At 41.6% G+C, this 21,413-nt stretch overlaps 1 protein-coding gene across 4 annotated transcripts in view; it reads right to left on the bottom strand.

Annotated features, from left to right (window-relative positions):
- BMPR2 (bone morphogenetic protein receptor type 2) overlaps positions 1 to 21,413 on the bottom strand; it is a 174,248-nt gene that overhangs the window by 28,742 nt on the left and 124,093 nt on the right. For all 4 annotated transcript variants that reach the window (XM_043525715.1, XM_037912427.2, XM_037912426.2 and 1 more), the window contains 2 exons: positions 5,241 to 5,351; positions 4,665 to 4,756 (listed from right to left, as the gene is read on the bottom strand). In XM_043525715.1, coding sequence (XP_043381650.1) covers positions 4,665 to 4,756; positions 5,241 to 5,351 — 203 coding nt within the window. The remainder of the gene's footprint in view (positions 1 to 4,664; positions 4,757 to 5,240; positions 5,352 to 21,413) is intronic.

Genomic DNA, 21,413 nt, shown 5'->3' with positions numbered 1-21,413 from the left:
ATAAGATGCTGTGTTCTGCGTCTTTAAAGGGGGCAGCGAACATAAGATTTTGTAGGTCCTACAGACAGAGGGGCTGTGCACTGGAGAAAAAGATGTCTCTGGGAACTCAGGAACTAGAGTTCACTGATTCTAACCTGCTAAGCAAGGTTTGGATTGGCAAAGTCCTGAAGAGAGTTTGCTGGCACTGCAGACAAGCTGGTGTGTCAGGGAGCTAACACATAGCTTAGCAGCAGCAAAGCTCTCACTTGCTGAGGCTGAGAGGAGTAACACAGTGGCTCATGGTTCCAAGAACCCCAGCACAGTGTCACAATTTACAACTGTGGTTCTACTTTGAGTAGTTACACTGTAAAAATGGCATTGCAGAACTCCATGTTTATTGTGTCTCACTTATTTTCACAGACAGCTTGCTAAAAGTTTGGAAATTAAAAATAAAATGATCCTTTTCCAAATGCCAGCTGCTAAGTCAGCCTGAGTCAAGCCAGGTTCCTTCCTTTTCCCACATCGCCACCAGTGATGATAATGTTGTAGCACAAATTATGCACTCAGTTACATCTAGGCATCCCATTATCTTCAAATGATGCTATCAGTTACACTTGTGCAGTCTCATAAGCCTTCAGCCAGAGTTGCACAGGTGTAACTGAGGGCATAATTAGCACTGAAATATATTTATTAAGATGCATGAGAAGAAAAGAAGCAAGACTGGCTCTCAGAGCCCAAGGAGAATTTGCATCTAGCAGTTAAAAAAAAACCATATTTTTATTTCTAAATGGAACAATCTTGATATGAAATTAGCAAGACACAATAATTATAGGGCACTACTAAAAATAAATATTCACCTTTTAGGGTAGAATAGTTTAAAAATGTTATTTAAAAATTTGTTTTACAACCAAGCAATTGAAAACATTTCTATGTTTGAAATTGTTTTTTAAATCCCAAATAGAGCTTTTAAAGCAGCCACTGGGACTTAGACATTCAAAAGGAATAAATAAAAAATGGTGGCTGCAAAACAATCTGCTGACATTTCATAGTTTTTGTATAGAAGGCCCTGAAGGAGCTGCAGCTCCTACACGGCAATGCATCATGAAAATGTCACTACTGCACAAGCACACTGACACACCGTAGTGAATACATTGTACTGTATAACAATAATGCAATGTTGTCCAAAAGTCTGTATGACATTCCAAGCAACCACAGGCAAAACTAGACCTTATTCCATTTCTCTATGCTCCAAATATATAAATTAACTCATTTATTCAGCATATTTTTTAAAAAACACAGCACAGATAAAACCCATTTTTTTCTGTACTGCTAACTAGTTTTCTTTACCATCTAATACAGTAATTTGCGAAGTAAATGTTTTTTAGCTCATGCATGACCTCACTGTTCACAGTTAACTGTAGTATGTATCCTCTTTTAGCGAGTTTATGAGCACTAAGTAATCTTACTTGCTGTATGTATTGCAAACCCAAAGAACAAAAGCTATGAGTTAAGGATGCTGTCTCAACCTCTCCTAGCTTTTAGTGGTTTGCATATCACCCTTAAAGACATACATACTTTCAGCTTGTTTAGGTTCTATATTTGCCCTAATTTAAAATTGTTATAATCGATTGGGGAAAGTCTAGAAAATCTAACTTCCACTTTTGCAACCTCCACTTTTCCATAACTCCCTCCCAGTTCTGACCCAAAATATAATCCAGTCCCAGCATAATTCCCAGTGCCTTAAACCAGTGCGGCTCCACAACAGCCCCCTAGCAAAGTCGGGGGACAAGAGATCACCCAAGCCTCAGCAGGAGTGGGTCGCTCTTCTCTCAATTTATGAGAGCTGATGAAGCCTGATCAAAAGAGTGCTGACATTCAGTCAAAACCTGAACATCACAATCATGAGTAATAAACAGAGTCACATCATCAACTTACTTGGAGACTCACCGGGACACAAGCTCAAACAGGAGAGAAAGGCCAGAAAGGTGCTTTTGCAACACACATAACAGAGGCTTCATAGAAAGACCATATAATAATCCAGACAGGGAACAACACTGTCTGATTCCCCTACAGCAGCGGTGGGCAACCTGCGGCCAGCACATGGCCTGTCAGGGTAATCTGCTGGCAGGCCGCAAGACAGTGTTTACATTGACTGTCCGCAGGCACAGCCTCCCGCATCTCCTAGTGGCCACGGTTCGCCGTTCCCTGCCAATGGGAGCTGCAGTAAGTGACAGCCAGCACATCCCTGTGGCCCACGCTGCTTCCCGCAGCTCCCATTGGCCGGAAATGGCAAACCACGGCCACTGGGAGCTGCAGGCAGTTGTGCCTGTGGATGGTCAATGTAAACAAACTGTCTCACGGCCCGCCAGCGGATTACCCTGACAGGCTGCGTGTGACCCGCAAGCCGCAGGTTGTCCACCACTGCCCTACAGACTGGAAAGGGAGCACTCAAAACACCATTCACCTTGAGAAGAAGACTATATATACATATATATCTCATTATACAGCAACTGAATGCAGAGGACAAACCTGGGCTCAAAACCAAAAGCACAAAGGACGCGAAACAATTATCTACGATCTACATTATCAAAAGCCTTTTCTTGGTCAAGGGAAATCAACCCCATATGCAAATCAAAGATTTTTGAGGCTGAAATTACCTCCCGCGTTAGGAAAAGGTTATCAAAAATGGACCAGTAGGAATGCAATAGGTCTGATCAGGGTGCATGACTGAATCAATCAGTGTTCAGTCTATTTGCCAAGGCATTTGAAAATAGGTTCTATTCAGGGCAAAGCGGGAATACAGGTCTCCAATTCTTCACCTCCCCAAGGTCCCCATTCCTAGGCAACAGGAAGAACTGCTCGATGACAACTGAGTAGCCGTTGTCTCTGATGCCCCCCTGAAAAACCTGAAGCAAGTCAGGCTCAAGAAGGGCCAAAAGGCCTTATAAAACTCAACAGGCAAATCATCAATACCATGTGCCTTCCTTAGAGCATAGTCATTTAGTGCAGAAGTCAATTCTGAGCGTGTCAGACCCTATTCAAGTTCGTCCACATCCAATGCTGAGATCCTAAGAAGATCCTCAAGGAGCCGCCAAGTCTCAGATGGACACACAGGCTCTGTGGCACACAGGTCTGAGAAAAAACTCACAGCAAAGTTCCTAATCCCATCCTTCATCTTTTGATGCTATGAAGTGTCTTGTTGATAGTGTTGGTTTATTATTTTTTGGGGAAAGGATAAACTTCTCTCTGGGACAATGAGTGAGTTCTACTGAATATCCTTCCCTCACTATCTCAAGCACTCATTTTCTGAGATGGTTCACTCCCAGATGAAGGCACTTTTCATGACAGGTGAAGCCTTGCAGGTAAAACAACTTGTGCGAAGGGGGGATGCTTTGCACCCTTCTCAACCACCTCAGCACTGACATTGACTACATGATGGCTCGGAGCAGGAATTTTTTCCTTCCTGGTTCCCACCAACCTTGCCTTCCCAGGAGATTCAGGAGGCTCCAGTGAAACCTTCCTGTTTGCTCTGCAAACTCTACGAACAGGAGTCCCATGACTAAGGGAGAAGACATGGGGACTCGAAAACATGTCACTGACTCTGGCCTGGTCTTAGTGAAGGAAGCTTCCATAAAGTCAGCTCAACTCTCTTGACACAGACCTTGCCCAAACTCCAACTTGGAGCTGGTTTCACTGTGGCCTGCTCAGCTATCTTAGAGATGACCTTGCCTACACGCCATCAGAAGCCAGACTTCCCTGCAGCCAACTGCAGTGTCTCAGCAGGGACATGGAAACTGAGTTCCTGTGGCCTGCTGTCATTCTCTGCCATTTCTGAGACACGGGGACAGCGATGCTGTCCTTCAAACTCTCCTCAGTGCTAAATTTTTTAAGTTTAACAGTTTTGAGGCAGAAAAACTTCTAAGTCAATGAAGAAACAGAGACACTTTGTTAATCTTTTATACATCCTCTGAAAGTTCTGATACAAAGGGAGACCTGGAGTCAGCTTTTTGTGCCACCCAGAGGCAGAGAATTCTGGAGAGTTATTCCTGATTCCTAAGCGGAGGTCCAGAGAAAAGATCTGGACTGCGTCCAGTTGCCATAGACATGGGGAACACCTCACTGTGCAGACTATTTGACATGAAGGAGATTGAGGAAACATGAAGCATCCCACTATTATTGAAATGTACTACTGCAATCCACAGTAGATTCTATACTTATAGTAATGTTATAACAATGTTTCAGACTATTACTGTAAGATATTGTACTTCTAAATATTTTTAACATGGTTATTATCAAATAGAAAAAGCATTTCTGATGTGACATTGAAGTACAATATATGCAAGTACCCCTTACTGCTCTTCAGTAGTTAATGCTCTTCTAAAAGAAGAGCACATTCTGACTAATATCAATGATACTGGTGAGTAAAGAGAGAGGGTAAAATAATGTCTTTGGCTTCCGGTATTTCTGAGGTAACCTCCATTTGTTTAGTGATTTTGTTTATGGTTTTTACTGCAGTTCACAACAGATACAATCAGGACAATACAAAAGTGGGAAAATATAGCACATTTATTACATATATCTGTTTCTTAAATATTACAACAATATCTGGCAGGTAATTTGATCACAGGTGGAGCAAACAATGAAGAGTAAATTACAGAGGCAGAAATTCTGAGTGGCATACTTACCTCTAACAATTTTAGATTATCCAGGTCTAGTGAAGGCTCTGATGCTGCTGCCTCCATCATGTTCATACTGTGTAGACCTTGCTTACGGTCCCCTGCAGATACAGGTACCAAAAGTTCTGATAGTTAAGATTTTATGCAAGAATACATATGAGAATGGTTACAGAACTATTCTGGGACTTGACAGCAACAGTGGCTGATACAGTGAAGGACATGCCAAGCCAGGAGTAACACTGCAAACCCTTCTCCCCAGAGCTAGTAAAACTAAGATGGGAAGAGTAGGTGGTTGGGAAGGTGATGGCTACTTGCTACACAATTATTCTTTCGTGCGTGACACAGAATCCCACTGGTGTTGGCCTTAGAGAAGACTGATGGCTCCACTCCAGCTATTTGTTAAGCAGAGGATTCATGGAAGAAAAATGGAACCCAGATTGAAAACGTGTGGGAGTCCTTATAAATTTCTATGGGCCATTAAGAAATGTATTTAAAGGGGTGGGAATACAGGGAGGTAAGGGAATTATAATTGTGAAGAACAGTCAAAAGAATAATATGAAAAAAGAAAAGCACATCAAATTCTACCTGCAAGCATCCTATATCCAAAGAATATAGCAGCAATCAAAACAGCTAATACAGAGACTGAGGCCAAGGCAATAACAATAGTCTCATCTCGGTGAAAAGAATTAGATGAATCTGAAAGAAAGCAGAAAGAGGACATGTCATTTTTTTTTAATGTACATTAGAAAGATTCAGGACCATACAACAGACAAAGTAACAGAAATGAGAAGCAAATCATGCTGTATGGATTACACTATATGTCCCTAATTTATTTTTACCTTTAAAATTTAAGAAGGAGAGAACAGCTGACTAGCTAAACATGGCTGAGAACATTATCTCTGCAGAGTCTCCAGGGCCTTCCTTGCCTGTATGGAGAGTGAGACACCAAAACTGGAAACTGAATCATTGTCTTCCATTGGCAACATTCAGAACAACCACACAAGGTTGATTGGCCCAGCCCTCCAATTTTTATTTTTAACAATGTTATGAATGACAGAAGCTGTAACAAGTGCATTATGCTACTTGAAAATGCTATAATAGTATAATATTCAGGACTTCTTCTAAAAGGGTCATTTGGTTATGTTGATTTAATGAACATGGCATATAAATTCACCAGAAGGCTCCTTTATCCTCATATGATTTCTAGTTCTAACTCACTTGTTTTCCTCTCATCCCTCATTTCTCTAGGTTTTGAAACCCATAAACTGTACAGAGATTATATATGAAATCAAGACATTTTAATATAGTTAAAATCCTTAATTTTCTTTAATGAATAATAATCCTTCAGAAATACATTGCAGCATGAAATCTAGGAAATCAATCAGTAGCTGAAATTAAAACAAGTTAGATTCAAAGATTGATGGTATCTCCCAAAGCCCTGAATTGATTCCCAGTCTCTCTAAATGCACCCACTCAGATGTCAAGCCTCATGATTTTACCTATTCTGAGGTGGAATTTCGCTATTCTCCCACTCATAGACCAGGCCTTGGGCTACCATACCTTATGTATCAATAGTGCTGCTGGGTCAGATTTGAGTCAGCGGCATTGCCACCTGGCACGTGGGGTTACAGTGCTACTCAGATTTGGCCTGCCACTCACTAAAACTTGGCCCAGCTGACCCTCTGTGTTGCTATGACCTCGCACATGAGATCACAACACACAGACCCAGGAGACAGGCCCATCCCCATGGAACAGGAGCCATCAGTGCTGGGTGTGAGGAGGGCTCACTCTCCTACAACCTCACCCCCAGGGACTCTCTTCCACACCAGGCCCATGAACCATCTAGGATCTTCACTGGCACAAAGAAAGGAAATAATGGAAGTTTATGATAAACTCTGAATGGGGCAGCCCTAGGCACTGGAAAATCCAGCAAACAAGATGTTACAGGGCCTCAATGGCTGTTGGCCTTGGAAATGATATTTAGAGTGTATACATCACTGTTTGCAAGGTCCTATAAAACCTTCAGTCAGGGCCATTCTTAGGCATACGTAGCATACGTGGCTGCGTAGGGCACCTGAAAATTTGGGGCACCATTCCCCTGGCTGGCCGTGGCTGGAATCCTCTCTTCTCCGCCCCCTCCCCTGCGCTGGGCCCGCGGGCTTCTCCCTGACCTCAACCTCGCCCCCTCCCTCCTTCCCTCCTCAGCCAGCCAGCTGAGGGCGCCAGCCTCCGGGTCTGCCGCCCCAGCCGCGGGGAACCCAGAGCAGCCTGGCCCACCGCTGCCCGGAGCGGAGTCCCTCCCTGGACCCTGCCTGCCTACGCCAGGACAGGAGGAGTGAAACTTCCACGTGTGTCAGCGGGAGGGGGGCGGCGGGGAGCCGGGCCAAGCGGGGGAGGGATGGAGGGGAGGGGACTTAAAGTGCACTTCCCTAACTGACACAGACAGACACACACACAGAGACTCTCACACCGACATACGTTCTGCCTCTCACAAGTCACAGTCCCCCAACACACAATCACACACACACTGTCTCTCTCACTCTCTCTCTCACACACATACACACACACACAATGATGAGAAACATTACAAAAGAAACCTATGAGGAAATGAATAATTCTGTATTTAGAGCAGGATGTGAATAATATGCAGTAAATAATGCCTGGGGTAGCACGTTGAATGACGAAGATAAAATGGAACACTAAATAGCTGCTCATTTAGTGAGCACCATCCATGCTGTACATTGAATGAGGCAAGGGTCCTATAGAAAAAATAGGATGTGATCATGTAATTAAAGACTATCAATGCATACGCAGAAGGGGCCCAGTTAAGTCTAAATAGGCAACCTTAAAAGTGGTATTTCCTTACTTTTGAGTGCTTGACTTTGGAATCTTAACATTCATTTATTGTAGCTCTGTGTGTGTAATATATATAAACAAGTAGACAATGTAGAATAGCTATGCAGATTTCTGTGTATTATATATATCATATTATATTTCAGAAGTAATATGTGATCAAATAATGAAGGACTGTACTGTAATGCATATTTTTATATACATTAAACAACTCTCCACTAGTCCTCTGTGTTGCCCATTAAAGCTCAAGTGCTCTTGTGCATGTATCGTCTGCTTTGTACTTTATACAGTAAATGATTAACTGATTATGTTTTTCTGGCATACACAGAACATGAGACCCTGCTAGAAGATACTACATATATGTATGTATGTTGTAGATAAACACTTTATGATACTGCATTACTTGAGAAATAGTTTGTGATTATTTAAATAAAGACTGTATTGTAATGAATAAACACAAGGGGGCAGGAGTTCACGTAAAGTTGCATGTGCAACCTTAACCAGTGGCCTCTGTAGTTCATGATCTTTTGTCTGCAATATTTAGTGAAATTAACTCTTGCCATATAATTGTACTCCAAATGTAAGCTCTCATTTAAAACACTAATGAAGTTTCCAACCTTTAAATACGCAAGAAAAACAGTAAAATGTGAACTAATATAAATAATAATAAGAAATGTACAAACAGGACAGTGTTGTCTTCCTAATTCTTCAGACAACCTAACAATTGTTCAAGAAGAGGTGTTCTGCTCAATGAGCTGTTAACACCAAAGATGAAACACCAAATTTACTTCGGCCATGATCCTATACAGCAGGGGTCGGCAACCTTTGGCATGCGGCCCATCAGGGTAATCCCCTGGCAGGCCGCAAGACATTTTGTTTACGTTGACCGTCCGCAGGCCTGGCCCCCCGCATGCTCCCCGACACACTACAGCCGTGGTTTGCCATTCTTGGAGAATGGGAGCTGTGGGAAGCGGCGGTCAGCACTGCAGCCCGCTGCTTCCTGCATCTCCCATTGGCCAGGAACAGCGAACTGTGGCCAGTGGGAGCTGCGGGGAGGCCATGCCTGCAGACGGTCAACGTAAACAAAAGTCTCACAGCCCGCCAGCGGATTACCCTGATGGGTCACTTGCCGAAGGTCGCTGACCCCTGCTATATAGAGTCACTTTTAACTCTGTGCAGTGAGTAACCCTGCTGATCTAACCAGGATTACTCAAAACATATAAAGTTAAACATACATGTAAGTTTTTCATAATCAAGACGTAGTAAGTAACACAAAGGATACAATAATAATAATATTCATTTTAACATTTAAATAAACAAAAATTCCATCTTAAAATTTGCACAAAGCTTCCACAGAATTTCTAGTCTCTCATGTACCAGAGTTTTGCAGAAACAAAAGCAGCTTTGCAGCAGAATACAGGTCCACCTTGTGTCAAAGTACATGGGGCCTTGTTATTATCGTATTACTATAGCACCAAGGAGCCATAGTCATGGACCAGGAGGACTTCATTGTGCTAGACACAGAACAAAATGACAGTCTTGGACCTTAACTTTGTTGTAGTCACATCTGAATTCTTAACAGTGCAGCCTGAGGTCTGATTCTTCAAAATATTGTGTGCAGGCAGACCTTTACAACCTGTGTGCACTCCTATCAAAGTACTGTATACAGGACTCCACGTGGTCCTAAGGTACTGCCCAGGCAGATTGCTTTGAAGGATCAAGGTCTTAAAGCTCTCAGTAAAGTTTCTCTGTTGTGACAGGTTTAAAATATTCATTTCAAAACTGTTATTGCAGGGTTTTTTGGTTTGGTATTTTAAGTAAGGAATTTGAATGACACTGGAGATGAGATCACACAAATATAGAGAAGATCCTGAAGTTCAAAGCATGAACTTAATACAAGACAGAACTACAGAATATGTGCACAATGTGGCCTTCAGCTGCGGAGAACTGAACACAATGCTGCAAAGATGTAGCTTCTACAAGCAGGCAAAAAGGACACTGCAAGTATAATTAATTCTAGCTGCTTCTAAAATTATTTCCTTTCACAGTGGCCCTGCAGGGCTTTTATGATACAGTGCTTGGCTTCCAGCTCTCTGAACAGATACATAATATTATCAACTGTTTCTAAGAGCTCAAGTATTTCAGCTGTCATTCTAAATTTTAATCTCACACTGATTGGTCTGTATGATCTAATTCCCAGTACCAGTCTCCTCACTAAAAATGGCAGTTAAAACATTTCTTATTTATACTCTAAAATATCTGAAACTATTTTGATCCACTTGGCCCCTCAAGAAATCACACTTAAGTATAAACACAAAAAAAGAATAAATTCAGCAAGCATAGAATCATAGAAATGGGCTTGAAGGGACCTCAAGAAATCAACTAGTCCATTCTGCTGCACCAAGGCAGGACCAAGTATAACTAGACCATTCTGGACAGGTGTTTGTCTAACGGTTCTTTAAATCCTCTAGTGATAGGGTTCCCATAATCTCCCTTAGTAACCTATTCCAGTGCTTACATCTATCCTTACAGTTAGAAAGTTTTTTCCCCCCTAATATTTAACCTAAATCTTCCTTGCTACAAATTAAGCCCATTACTTCTAGTTCTATCTTCAGTAGACATGGAGATCAATTGATCACTGTCCTCTTTATAAACTGCCCTTAACTAACTGAAGACTTATCAGGTGCCACTGTGTCTTCTTTTGTCAAGACTAAACATGCCCAGTTTTTTTAACCTTACCTAATAGGTCAGGTTTTCTAAACCTTTTATCATTTTTGTTGCTCTCCTCTGGACTCTCCTCAATTTGTCCACACCTTTCTTGAAGTGTGGAGCCCAAAACTGGATACAGTACTCCAGCTGAGTCCTCACCAGTGCTGAGTAGAGTGGAACAATTACCTCCTGTGTCTTGCATGTGACACTCCTGTTAATACACCCCAGAATAATATTAGCCTTATGTGTAGCATAAAAGTGATGAGTAAGGCTAAGATTTTGTCAAGGATATTTTTAGTAAAAGTCAGGGACAGGTCACAGGCAATAAAGAAAAATTCATGGAGGTCCGTAACCTGTCCCTGACTTTTACTAAAAATATCCCTGACAAAATGGGGAGCCCAGCTGTGGGGCCCCACACCACCTGCAGAGGTTGGATGGATGCGGGGGCTGCTCCAAGCTCTGGGTGCCCCATCACCAGTGGGGACTTGGTGCACCAGGGTTCCCCGGCTCGGATCTCCGGGGTGCCCCCGCTCCCTGCAGCAGCCGGGAGCTACAGGGGGCCCCACTGCAGCCAGGAGCTGTGGCCCTGTCACCTGCCGTGGCTGGGAGCTGCAGGGAGCCCCACCGCCTGCGTTGGCCGGGAGCTGTGGGGGAGGGAGGGGCGCTGCCCACAGCAGCTCAGAGCTCCAGCTGTGGGGGGCCCCCACCATCTGCGGAGGCCAGGAGCTGCAGCCCCACTGGCTGGGGCGGCTGGAAACTCCACTGGGCCACCAGCACCCCGGCCAGGCCCACCAACGGGGGACCAAAGGGTGCAATTGCCCAGGGGCCTGGGCGATTTAAAAGGGCCCGGGGGCCCCCAGCCGCTGTCACCGGAAGCGCAGCAGGGGTTAAGGCAGGCTTCCTGCCCACGCTCACTCTGCACCGCTCCCAGAAGCGGCTGGCACATCCCTGCGGCCCCTGGGCAGGGGGGTCTCCGTGCGCTGCCCCCGCCCCAGCATCGACTCCGCAGCTCCCATTGGCAGGAAAAACACCACAGCAGCCCAACACTGTAGCATTTAATTTCAGAAAGGGGAACTACAAAAAAATGAGGAAGTTAGTTAAACAGAAATTAAAGGGTACAGTGCCAAAAGTGAAATCTCTGCAAGCTGCATGAAAACTTTTTAAAGATACCATGAAAGAGCCACCGTGGCTAAACAACAAAGTAAAGGAAGCAGTGAGAGGCAAAAAGGCATCCTTTAAAAAGCGGAAGTTAAATCCTAGTGAGGAAAATAGAAAGGCGCATAAACACTGGCAAATGAAGTGTAAAAATACAATTAGGAAGGCCAAAAAAGAATTTGAGGAACAGTTAGCCAAAGACTCAAAGAGTAATACCAATTTTTTTTAAAAGTACATCAGAAGCAGAAAGCCTGCTAAACAACCAGTGGGGCCACTGGATGATTGAGGTGCTAAAGGAGAACTCAAGGACGCCAGTGCGGAGAAACTAAATGAATTCTTTGCATCGGTCTTCAAGGCTGAGGATGTGAGGGAGATTCCCAAACCTGAGCCATTCTTTTTAGGTGACCGATCTGAGGAACTGTCCCAGATTGAGGTATCATTAGAGGAGGTTTTGGAACAAACTGATAAATTAAACAGCAATAAGTCACCAGGACCAGATGGTATTCACCCAAGAGTTCTTAAGGAACTCAAATGTAAAATTGCAGAACTAATAACTGTAGTCTGTAACCATTTAAATCAACTTCTGTACCAGATGACTGGAAGATAGCTAATGTGACGCCGATTTTTAAAAAGGGCTCCAGAGGTGATCCCAGCAATTACAGGCCTGTAAGCCTGACTTCAGTACTAGGCAAACTGGTTGAAACTATAATAAAGAACAATATTGTCAGACATATAGATTAACATAATTTGTTAAGGAAGAATCAACATGGTTTTAGTAAAGGGAAATCATGCTTCACCAATCTACTAGAATTCTTTCAGGGGGTCAACAACAATGTGGACTAAGGGGATCCAGTGGATATAGCGTACTTAGATTTTTAGAAAGCCTTTGACAAGGTCCCTCACCAAAGGCTCTTACGCAAAGTAAGCTGCCATGGGATAAGAGGGAAGGTCCTCTCATGGACTGGTAACTGGTTAAAAGATAGGAAACAAAGGGTAGGTATAAATGGTCAGTTTTCAGAATGGAGAAAGGTAAGTAATAGCAGTAGTACAGATAATAGTTGAAGAGTACCTGATTTAGGTTGTTTTTTTTTTGTTTGTTTTTTTTTAAATTCCAAGGACCAGATGGTACCCCTGATGTCTGTTCATGGAGGGGGTCTCTGTGTGTGGAGATGTCCCCATTACCAGATGGAATGGAGGTCAATCTCCTCTCATAGCTCAGTGGGAGGACTCTTCTGGACCTCACAGAGGGAGGAGTGGATGGACTGAGCAGACTGGGAGAAGGAGAGGGCAGGCAAAAGACACCACAATGTCAATATGTGTGTTTCATATCATCAGTATTGCCAACACTAAGTGTTCAAAAATCATGAATCAGGCCTTAAAAACTCATTAGATTTTTAAATAATAAATTTGGGGATATTTTTATTTGCCTTCTGATTTCTAAGCATTTAGAGTACACTTAGGTCACATTTTCATGTTTTTCTCCACAACCATTTGGGGTAGGGTTTTTAAAACAAACAAACAAACAAAAACTGAGATTTTCATGTAATCACTTGACTCTAGGAACTCGGGCTTTAAGAAAAAAAACACCAAATATCACAAGACTTGCAATGAAATCACGAGAGATGGCAACACTCATACTCCTCTAGCTCCACAAAGAATGCACAGAGAGATAATACAGCTGGGACTGTAATATCTTTTTAACTAGGGTGACCAGACAGCAAATGTGAAAAATTGGGACAGGGAGTGGGGGTAATAGGAGCCTATATAAGAAAAAGACCCCAAAATTGGGACTGTACCTATAAAATCGGGATATCTGGTCACCCTATTTTTAGCAGAATCCTCAGAGAGGTCCTTGAAGAAGCAGGGCAAGATTTTGGTACTGTGGCTCCAGTGGGCCTCCATGCATATCTCTCCTCTCCATGCAATCCACCAGAATCTATAGTTGAGGTTTGGGCCCTTGGCATTTTTGCACGCATGTAGAAAAAAATCTCTTCCCCCCCCACCGCCCTGTCATGAGATAATGTAGGAAACATCTACACAAGGAAGTCCTCACTGAGACCTCCTCCTCTAGTACCTCTGGTTTAGTATGGGAGGGATTGATGTAGACTCAAGTCTTATGTGTAAAAATTGTCATTTTCTTGTTCTTTTAAAGAAAAAGGCAGCAAAGTCCTTAAAAGCCCAATCCAACTTCTCTCTCTGTTTTCATTACTCTGAGTCCAGAGACATCTGTGGGTTAGTTTCTAATAGTACAGTGTGAAAAGACTACCATATATTAAAATATTGTTTCTAATTATAGTCTTGATAGATCTGAAGTTCCTTGCTAATGTGAAATTAAACCTGAATGTAGGCTACACAACAGACTGCATTTAAAAAAAGTAAAGAGAGAGATTCTTGGCTACTGAGGAAGTAAACTGAGAGAAGGTCTCACCTCCAAAAGCAGATTGAATGAAGTACGCTGTATCTTGGTTTCAAGATTAGCATTTAGCTGCTGGAAGATAAGCCATATACAATATCTGGTTTGCAATCAGAACAGCAGTACCTCAAGAACATTTTATCTGAAAACTTAAAAATATACAGAAAAATGTTCTTTAATAAATAAGAGAAAAAACGTCACTGAAAGATAAAATGTCCCCTTACATTGATGTTGAACCCATTAGTTTTCATTTCTGACATTAAATCAAAGAGCAGCTAACTGCTTTCAATTGAGGGACGTCACTTACTCAGCATCTGTAAAAATGTTGGGCCACAAAAGAACGCATGTACCAGAACAATGAAAGTGAGACTACAAAGGCAGGTTAAAACTATTTTAATTGCAACAGACTCAATAATTAAATATTTCACAAGAGCAACATTCTTGGACATATCTCACAGATCAGAAAATACTAGAAACTGCAGAAAAACTGCTAGGAAAAATATTTACATAGTCTCATAGACTTTAAGGCCAGAGGGACCATCATGATCATCTAGTCTGACCTCCTGCACATTGCAGGCCACAGAACCTCACCCTCCCACGCCTGTAACAAACCCATAACCTCTGGATGAGTTACTGAAGTCCTCAAATCGTGATTTAAAGACTTCAAGTAACAGAGAATCCATCATTTACTCTAGCTTAAACCAGCAAGTGACCCCGTGCCCCATGCTGCGGAGGAAGGTGAAAAAAAAAACAGAGTCTCTGCCAATCTGACCTGGAGGAAAATTCCTTCCTGACCTCAAATATGGCGATCATTTGACCCTGAGCATGACAGCGAGACCCAACAATCAGACACCTCAGTAAGAATTCATTGCAGCAACTCAGAGCCCTCCCTATCTAGTGTCACATCTCCAGCTGTAGGAGATATTTGCTACTAGCAGTTGCAGATGGGCCATGTGCTATTGCAGGCAATCTCATCATACCATCCCTTCCATAAACTTATCAAGTTCAGTCTTGAAACCAGTTAGTTTTTTTGCCCTCATTGCTCCCTTTGGGAGGCTTCACCCTTCCAGAACTTCACTCTTCTGATGGTTAGAAACTTTCATCTAATTTCAAGCCTAAACTTCAATTTCAAACCTGTTTATATCCATTTGCTCCTGTGCCAACATTGGCCCTTAATTTAAATAACTCCTCTCCCTCCCTGGTGTTTATTTTCTCTGATGTATTTATAAAGAGCAATCTTATTTCCCCTCAGCATTCCTTTGGTTAGCCTAAACAAGCCAAGCTCTTTGAGTCTCCTCTCATAAGGTAGGTTTTTCATACCACTGATCATCCAAGTAGCCCTTCTCTGCACCTGTTCCAGTTTGAATTTATCTTTCTTAAAGATGGGAGATCAGAACTGTATATAGTATTCCAGATGAGGTCTCACCAGTGCCTTGTATAGTGGTAATAACAGTTTCCTATCTCTACTGGAAATATCTTGCCTGATGCATCCTAGGATTGTATTAGCCTTTTTCATGGCCACATCACATTGGTGGATCATAATCATCCTGTGATCAACCAGTTACACCCAGGTTTTTTAACTCCTCTGTCGTTTCCAATTGGTATTTACCCAGCTTATAGCAAAAATACTTGTTAGTCCTTAAATCCGTGACCTTTCACTTTGCACTATTAAATTTCATTCAATTCTATTACTCCAGTTTTCAAGGTCATAGAAATCTTCTTTTATTATATTCTGGTCCTCCTCCATATTGGCAACACCCCCCAACTTTGTGTCATCTGCAAATGTATATTTTCACAGGTGTGAGCAGTCTAAAAATCAGGCCTTTAAATGGAAAGCACTCTGTAACTTTAACGTTATTACTTTTCTTTTTCAAAAAAATCTTTTTTTTCCTGTTACAAAACTTAGGAATGCGGTCTATGAAACGGTCGTGTTCCCCTCCCTTCAGTAAACCCATATTCCCTCCCTTCTCCAATAATTTTCACAGTAAAAAGGTTCGGCCAAACCTAAACACTGAGTTATATGTGCTTATGTGCAATAGCTGGGCTTGTACAAGCAGGCACTTCCTGCATGCAGATCAGAAGGAGAGCCACTGTCTGCCTTATTGGAGCCTAGGATGTTTCTGTTTACAAATCCTGGAGCCAGGCTGGGGCACTGACTGGAGGCGTCAGCATGCTGTCTGCTTCCTTGCTACACTCAGCCTTTGTCTGGGTCTGCGTCAAAGAAAGAACAACAGTGCTGTGCTAGCAGCAAAGGGCGGTTTAAATACACCGCACCAGCCCAGATTCTTTAATCCTTTTACAGTCCTGTTCAGAAAGATAAAAGTAAGGATTAATTTACTTTTAACAAAGCCATATGCCTTTTGGTTCAGGATTCAGTTGAGTTTTAAGTCAAATCTTATCAATATGTGATGAGAACTGAACTGATTTAGTGAACACACTGTACTGTGTGATATTTCAATATTCTTATCTTAAATATTTGACAACAAGAGCATGAACAAATAAAACTAGAAAATTTAGACAACTAATCTGTTCAGAGAATCATCTCAGTATATAGAGATACAGTGTGAATGGGTTTATGACAACCACCTCGTTTCTGTTTCACATCTTAATACTGGAGACAACTGCATACTGTATCCCCTCCCTTTGTTATAGCAAATATTCTACTACTAAAATGTAGCTCTTCAGTGCATCAATACAACGTCACATTCCTGTACTTTCATTTGGCATAACATTGTACAACACACAAAACAACATTCCTGTACTTTCTAATTTGACGGAATGTGTTATGGTTATGGAGCTGTGGGTTAAACACTTATATGACATTTCAAAAATTATTAAGTTTGTGTGAAGAGTGCCTATTCAGATAACCCGTGCTATTTTCCAAAAGGTACTCAGTGGTTAATGCACTGATTTTAGTCAATGTGCCTGCATTACACACAGTAAAATACTTTGAAGATTTTTGATCCCATCTTCAATGATAATATATCCTGATCAGAAACCACCAGAGTCCAGAGGAACTGACAGTATGACTGGAAGAAAGTCTAACGTTAGAATACTGGGGACATGTGTGAGAGGGAAAGAAACAGGACATACAGAGATACAAAGTTGAAGTGCCTACACAGAAAGGTGTGAAAGCCTCATTATGTATGCCTCCAGCTAACTGTATAAGCCTCAACTATGAACAAAACTTCCTATATTTAAATAAATCAAAACCAAAAACCTCTCTGTTGGTCAGTAATGAGCGAGAAAATTGTGTTTGTGTTTATTTAAACCATGGATGTACTGTATGTTTATTCCATACCTAGAGAGATTTTAAAATGTCCGAATAATTCATATATACTGACAGTGGCCTGTAAAACTAGAGGAGTCAGGGGACCAGGCAAAAAACTAAACGTGAGCCCCGTTTTTCCCATTAGCCCTCCCACTCCTCTGCTGTTTTCCCCATCTGCCTTCTCTCCAATAACCATTTTTTATCTTTTACCAGCTTGCTTAATTATGTTTTTTCCAGTTATGTTACCAGAATAATTATTCTTGTTCATTCTTCTGAATAGCAGTTTATCTTACCAGAATATTCCGCAGGTCAGGTAACTGTTGGGCAGGCCAGCACTGTAAACAGTTGAGTGGATAACTGAGGCACATACAGCAGGCAGTTCAGGCCAGCAAAGACTCTCTGAATGTGTCTATGCCCTTCTGTTGTACTTTACTCTTGTCACTGAGGAAAATGGTCTACAATACCTCCCTCTTTCATTCACCATCCCAGCTAGCACCCAAGCACTTTCACTTTTCTCATTCCCAGCTCTACCAGCACTCTTTCTCTACCACTCTTTCTCTCTGTTATCCTCTTTCCTTTTCCTCCTTCCAGCCCCAGCTAGCACCCAATGTCATTGCAGAGTCCTCTCTCCACACTACCGGGGATCTTCTGTGTCCCTTCCCACAATACAGCAGAGGTGGAGCCTGCCGTGGCTAGATCTTTTCGTTTGGACACTGCTGGCTCAGGGCTTGTCTACACTGGCACTTTACAGCGCTGCAACTTTCTCGCTCAGGAGTGTGAAAAAACACTTCCCGGAGCGCTGCAAGTTTCAGCCATTCCCCTTGTGGAGGTGGTTTTTTTAGAGAGCTGGACTGCGACTACACAAGCCACGTTAAAACGCTGCTGCGGCAGCACTTTAATATTGCCAGTGAAGACACGCCCTAAGAGGACAGCCTTCTCTTCTTCTATCTGGCAGGCTTTGGGAAGGGCTGTTCTTCCTCTTTTCCTATTCTTGCCCAAGGGAGGGTTCATTTTCCTTCTGGACATAAAACACTGGCTCCTGCAGGGGTCTCTCTCCTTAGTTCAGAGGTATGTGGGGCACAGTAAGGAAGTAGCAGAAATAGGGAAAAATCTTTGTGATCCTTGATTCATTCTGACCACTGGGTAGAATAAATAAATATATAAAAATGAAAAAAAGTTTTTAAAAATGGAGGAAAAAATCCTAAGAGAGGTGGGGAGGAGGAGACAGGAGTTAAACAGAAAAGGAGAAGATTAAGAGAAAATGAAGAGAAGGCAACCGCATAAGGGCATGGCCTGCGGAAATAGAGGGCTTTTTTTTTGTTTTTGGTTCGGACTGTCTTTAATAGGCTCCATAAAGCCGAAGAACTGAATACAGGGTTGGAGGAGAAGATTGCCTATCCAACAACCCATCACATGGAGGAAGGGAGGGAGGTTCATTCAAGGTAAAGTGGCCCATTAACATCTCTGCAATCATAGGACAAAAAGAAGGGGTTAGCGGGTTACTGATTGTTGCAATAAAGCTGTAACGCTGGGAGTACCTTTCCCAGACCTGAAGAAGAGCTCTATGTGGCTCAAAAGCTTGTCTTTCTCCCCAACAACAGTTAGTCCAATAAAAGATATTACCTCACCCACCTTGTCTCTCTAATATCCTGGGACTGACATGGCTACAACTACAGAGTTTACACCTGACAGTTCCCCAGGATCAAACCGCTCAACTGAAATACAGTTTTCATTTCTGAGTAACCAACTGAAAGTGGTTTCTGCCCTGCTGACTTTCATCAAATAAATAACTAGCTCTTGTATACAAACTTTTTTTAAAAAAAGGGAAAAGAGCATTTTCTAGTGGTTAGACTATAAAACCAGAAGGTAAGAATTCTATGTTCTATTCCCAGCTCTGCTACTGACTCACTGCCTGACCTAGGGAGGTCACTTCACCCCTCTCTGTGCTTCACTTTAGCCATCAGTATAATGGGAAAAATAATACCTTACCTAACCTCAGAGGCCTGTTGTGACACTTGTTGGTAAAATATCTTGAAGATGAAAAGTACAACAGTAATAAAGAGTCATACATATTTTGTACATATGCAGAATATTCCTAAGGATCTAAAATAGTTTGACTGCAGATGGAATGAGTAGGGCTGGGATCAGAACTCCCAGCCCTTTGCTCAGACCACTAGATGACCCCACTACTACAGAGTATGTTTGGAAAAATACAATGCTACTTCTACTCTGTGATAAGTCCCATCTGCCCTATATTAACAAACTTGAAGTGCACCCCGAACAGTCAATAATACAGAAGTTCACAAAGAGATTGAACAGAGAGACAAGGTGGGTGAGGGAGTATCTTTTATTGGATCAACTTCTGTAGAGCTCTTCAGGAAGTTTGCAGACAAAAGTCCAAAATTCTAAGGAACTCAAAAAGTAGAGTGAATTCAATTCAAAGCTGATTTCTGAGTACTTTTATGGTTTCAGTCAAACCTTTTGCACACTGGAATACCTAGTTATTGTAAATATATGTGCCTTTAACATTTCTATTCTGGATATACTATTTGCAATCTATTAAAAATACAAATACTACTGAATCAATCCCAAAACGTTCTGTTTGCCTATCTTGCGCCTTGACATATCCCTTCTTTGACCATTTCAAAAACACATAGTAAAATTAGATACGTTTATTACCGCAAGCAATAACTTCACAAGACAACGATTCTTTACATAAACACTTGCTGGAAAAACCTGTAGCCTGTAATAATCTAATTAGAAATGGGTAAGCCAACCATTTTTTAAAAATGTTAGCATACAATGAAGATATATTTCTGACAAACATACTGCATGCTGATTTACTCAAATCCTGAATATACCATGAAATTCAGTCAAACATATAGTAAAAAGTAGACCTGTTAAATGGAGAGAAATCCTTTGTACCAAACAACAAAGTATCATGACGATACTCCTGAAGGACAATGAGTTAACTATTCCAGGGGACCTTAAAAGTAACTTTCTCTATTTAATTTAATAAATATTTAAAATCAGTGGGATAGATGTTTCCATTTTTATTTCAATGGCTACACTATAAGACAAAAACATTTGTATACTGACAGTGTAATGGTACCTAAATAAATGTACAAGACACTTTGACAGACATCATAACAAACACAAGGAGCCAGTACATCAATGCAACTGCTATGATTTCAAACGCACAATAAAGGTTTATCATTGTTAACTGAATTGAGCATGTTCAGTATCAACTTTTTGTACCATTTTGACTGATCCTTGTAAAATGTGCAAGATTGAGGTACTTCAGCTCTAGCGTAAGTGGAGGCTGTAAATGGCTGCAAGCAAAATCAAGTGATGATCTGCATTCTTGATGCTGACTGGTAATAAGTATCAAACCCCATCCACGCTGCCCCATACTCTTTTCTCTCTTGCAAGCATCCATTAAGAAAGAAGCAGGGTTTGGGCAGAAAATGGGTTTATCTAGAGAGACAGGGAATAATGTGTTATCCTCATCATGCTAATTAAGTACTTAGCCATGCACTCCCCTACAGTAGGTAATACTACTTCTTCTCGTGAGAATAATATCGTGGCCACCCAGCTGTGTTCTCCTTCATGCAGGACTCAGCTACCCTCTATCCTCATCCTACTCATTATTGTCTAAACTAGTATTTATACATATAACGCTGCACCAATTCAATGGAGGAGCCAGTGCAACATAGGGTGGGGGGAAGCTATACACATTAACAACTTTTGTGTCATGTTTCACGCTGATCTAATCTGTCTGAAACACTATAAACGAGATAAAGAATTTACAACCTTGGAATTTTTTCCATTAGGAAATGTTAATCTTCATTATAAACTTCACAACATGCACTGCAGCACTGCAAGTCCTTTTCACCTCTTTTCTCTGCATGGCTTTATATCTTTTCTCTTAATTTGGAAATCAATCTAATTTAATTGACATGTTCATAAAATAAAACAAAATTATGAAAAGAAAAATGTCACTGGAATGCCTCAGAAAGATATTCAAAAAAATCTCATAAATTTCTTTTACATATATTTGCTTGTTGTATACTCTCACACTGACATTACACACCTGCAATGATATAACTACTGACAGTTTGCTGCTGAAAATGCGAAATCTGGTCTCTTATTTACTCTCAAAGACTTAGCAAGCTCTGCCGAGGTCTGTCAAGGACCTGTCTCACTAGAGGTTAACCTTTTGGCTAAGTTCAAGAGAAACATTCTTAATTTACCTCTCAGACAAAAGATTCAGAGACAACTGGTCATTCATTTCCTGATTCTGTTTAACTGATTTAAATTACTGAATGTGTCAGCCAGTGACCATTCAATACAGTCA

The sequence above is a fragment of the Chelonia mydas genome, chromosome 11, assembly GCF_015237465.2.
Source record: "Chelonia mydas isolate rCheMyd1 chromosome 11, rCheMyd1.pri.v2, whole genome shotgun sequence".
NCBI classification, from domain to species: Eukaryota; Metazoa; Chordata; order Testudines; family Cheloniidae; genus Chelonia; species Chelonia mydas.
Note: the sequence above shows the minus strand (reverse complement) of the source record. Positions and strands in the feature narration are given on the sequence as shown.